Below are 1,657 nucleotides of genomic sequence, written 5' to 3'. Positions count from 1 at the left end.
TCTCGTCAGGCCTGTCCGAGGCCTGCTTCGAGGCAGTAAACCTTGTTTCTTCACTCGAGGTGACCCCTACACATAAAAAAATTTAATTGCTGAACATCTCTTTAGTTAGGGAGTTCATGCATTCTTTTCCCCATTTATTTCTGATTTATTCTTGAACAGATAAAGTTTATGTGATGTTTGTGTTTAACGCAGGTGAGTCGCTGTGAGAAGTTTGGATACGGAGTGATGGTGACGCAGGTGGCTGCCACTGCTCCGGGGGTTGCAGCWCTGCAGAGTTCAGGTACTGAAGCGTTCGTTTGCACCAACAAACACCGAAGGGCTGGATTGTAAGTTGTTGTGCAGCTGTTTAACAAAGCAGAGTCGAGGCCACCCAGCTAGTCTTTGTGCCGTTTTGTTTTTCAGGATAAGTAGATGAAGAAAGAACAACAAAAACATCTAGCTGCAGGAAATATTTCTCTGTTTGGTAAATGTGGTGCAGCTGAATTAAAACGACACAAGAAGTGAATATATTACTCCAGGGTGKTGTCTCAACAAGACAAAACTGTCAAACCATTCAGAACTTTTTCTGTATTTTCTAAAATCAGATCCTTCTAGTTAAAATAAGTGTTGTGGTTTTTGTGTGGCAGGTTTTGTCCAGGCGCTGGTTTTAGAACTCTGGTCTGCTCTTGAATGCGGCGGTGATGATGAGGATGTCAGAGCTCTTCGTCCCAGACCGACACCCATCGACCACATAGACAGGATCTGTCACAAGGTGTGTGCGTGAAATTTCTCATTTAATTCCTGCAGGATCATGGCCAGTTGACCTAGTCTCATTAGCTGGAGTGGTTTTACTCAGTGGTGGGCTGCGCTAATCCAAAAATTAGCTCTGCAATTTCTGAAGCACTTATGCCATAGAAAAACTAGCGGAAGCTAATTTAAAGCACAAGTTGAATTTGACACTTACTAGCTGACAATAATTCATGTACAATATGTACAACACTGCCAACTAGTGGTGTATGAACTCTTTTACAGCTTAATCCTACAACCTCTGATTGCTGGGGATGTGATTTCCTGAAACAGACCTTTAGCTCCTGGTGTAAAAATTAAAAAGTTGTTGAGGATTGCTAGTTCGGTTGCTTCTTTGTCTTTTTCTTTTGTTTGTTGTAGATTTTTCATTAAAGAAGCATCAATGAAGTAATTTTAAAACTGTTTATTGGAAAACGGAAGAGATGCATTCTGGGTACATGATGGATTTGATTTGTGACGGGAAATGAAACTTTTCCATGTAGTTGCTCCAGTTGACCACTAGATGTCTGTCTAACCCCGTTCGACCAGTTACGTCAAGTATTGAGCTCCAGCGTTTAAACTTTATTTTTTTTAAAAGGAGCTCTGATTGTAAAGTAAAATAAATCAATACATACAAAATTTTAGTATGGATTACAAACGTTTACTGTTTTTGCTGTTGTCCTCCTGCTACGTAAGCAGGCACAAAGCATTGTGGGAAATSAGAACCGTGACCCAAAGCAACAGTCAGCAGGATGTATACCTTTCCAATAAGTGTGTTTATCTGGGAGGGGTGCTGTTGGATAGATCACATGTGTTGTGATTCATTGACAGTCATACCTTCTGCTGTTCAAGATAATGAAGACTGGTAGATAATTAATTATTAGCGATACTG

The 1,657-nt window shown here is 40.6% G+C and overlaps 1 protein-coding gene across 2 annotated transcripts in view; it reads left to right on the top strand.

Annotated features, from left to right (window-relative positions):
• tbc1d32 (TBC1 domain family, member 32) overlaps positions 1-1,657 on the top strand; it is a gene marked incomplete at its 5' end in the record, with an annotated part of 47,077 nt that overhangs the window by 9,076 nt on the left and 36,344 nt on the right. For both annotated transcript variants that reach the window (XM_014033385.1, XM_014033386.1), the window contains 2 exon segments: positions 193-280; positions 627-751. In XM_014033385.1, the coding sequence (XP_013888839.1) occupies positions 193-280; positions 627-751 (213 nt within the window).

This window comes from Austrofundulus limnaeus, unplaced genomic scaffold (assembly GCF_001266775.1).
Source record: "Austrofundulus limnaeus strain Quisiro unplaced genomic scaffold, Austrofundulus_limnaeus-1.0 Scaffold1720, whole genome shotgun sequence".
Taxonomy (NCBI): Eukaryota; Metazoa; Chordata; class Actinopteri; order Cyprinodontiformes; family Rivulidae; genus Austrofundulus; species Austrofundulus limnaeus.
The sequence above is the reverse complement of the archived record's forward strand: the minus strand, read 5'-3'. Positions and strand labels throughout refer to the sequence as shown.